Source organism: Seriola lalandi, unplaced genomic scaffold, assembly GCF_002814215.2.
Source record: "Seriola lalandi dorsalis isolate HSWRI2012SDOR001 ecotype SW California unplaced genomic scaffold, Sedor1 jcf7180002053962, whole genome shotgun sequence".
Taxonomy (NCBI): domain Eukaryota; kingdom Metazoa; phylum Chordata; class Actinopteri; order Carangiformes; family Carangidae; genus Seriola; species Seriola lalandi.
Window position 1 is genome coordinate 740 of NW_019524515.1, and position 845 is coordinate 1,584.

The 845-nt window shown below is 47.9% G+C and overlaps 1 protein-coding gene across 1 annotated transcript in view; it reads left to right on the forward strand.

Moving 5' to 3' along the window:
- The first annotated feature begins 442 nt into the window (after nt 1–442).
- Nucleotides 443–845, forward strand: part of LOC111652368 (histone H2A-like) — a 695-nt gene continuing 292 nt past the window's right edge. Inside the window, exon 1 of the mRNA XM_023402617.2 lies at nt 443–839. Within this exon, the coding sequence (XP_023258385.1) occupies nt 468–839 (372 nt within the window). The 5' untranslated portion in view covers nt 443–467. The remainder of the gene's footprint in view (nt 840–845) is intronic.

Sequence of the window (845 nt, forward strand, 5' to 3'; positions counted from 1 at the left end):
AATATATATATTTTTGGACATTTTTTTTCATTATCCTTATTTATATGTTGCATTTATTCCCTTTGATTTTAATCTTTGATTTTATTTATGTGTGTTGTCCCTATTTTACTGTCTCTTATTTCAGAAGTTATGATTGTTTCAGTGTTTAATAGTTTTAATAAGATGAAATGGAAAATGAACGTTGTGTTAGACTACACATCTTCTAATCGTATGTACATTAATGCACTATACTTATAACCAACCTTTTATTTTTTGACAGTGAAACTCTTATTTTGTAAGTGGCACATACTCTGCGGCGGAAGTCTCATACTCGCTACAGTAACATGACGTGACCTTTTTTGATTGGACGATCACGCAGCGGCTGTACCTGACCAATGAACGGCCAGATGGCAGCTATATAACCCGGGCTTTGTTGACACTGCATTATTCTGTTCGTAATTTTCACAACAGGAAATTTCTCGTTAGACATGTCTGGACGTGGTAAGACCGGAGGAAAGGCCAGAGCAAAGGCCAAGACCCGCTCCTCTCGGGCCGGACTCCAGTTCCCCGTCGGCCGTGTCCACAGGCTGCTGAGGAAGGGCAACTACGCCGAGCGTGTCGGTGCCGGAGCTCCCGTCTACCTGGCGGCGGTGCTCGAATACCTGACCGCTGAGATCCTGGAGCTGGCGGGAAACGCCGCCCGTGACAACAAGAAGACCCGCATCATCCCCCGCCACCTGCAGCTGGCTGTCCGCAACGACGAGGAGCTCAACAAGCTGCTCGGCGGAGTCACCATCGCTCAGGGAGGCGTGCTGCCCAACATCCAGGCGGTGCTGCTGCCCAAGAAGACCGAGAAGCCCGCCAAG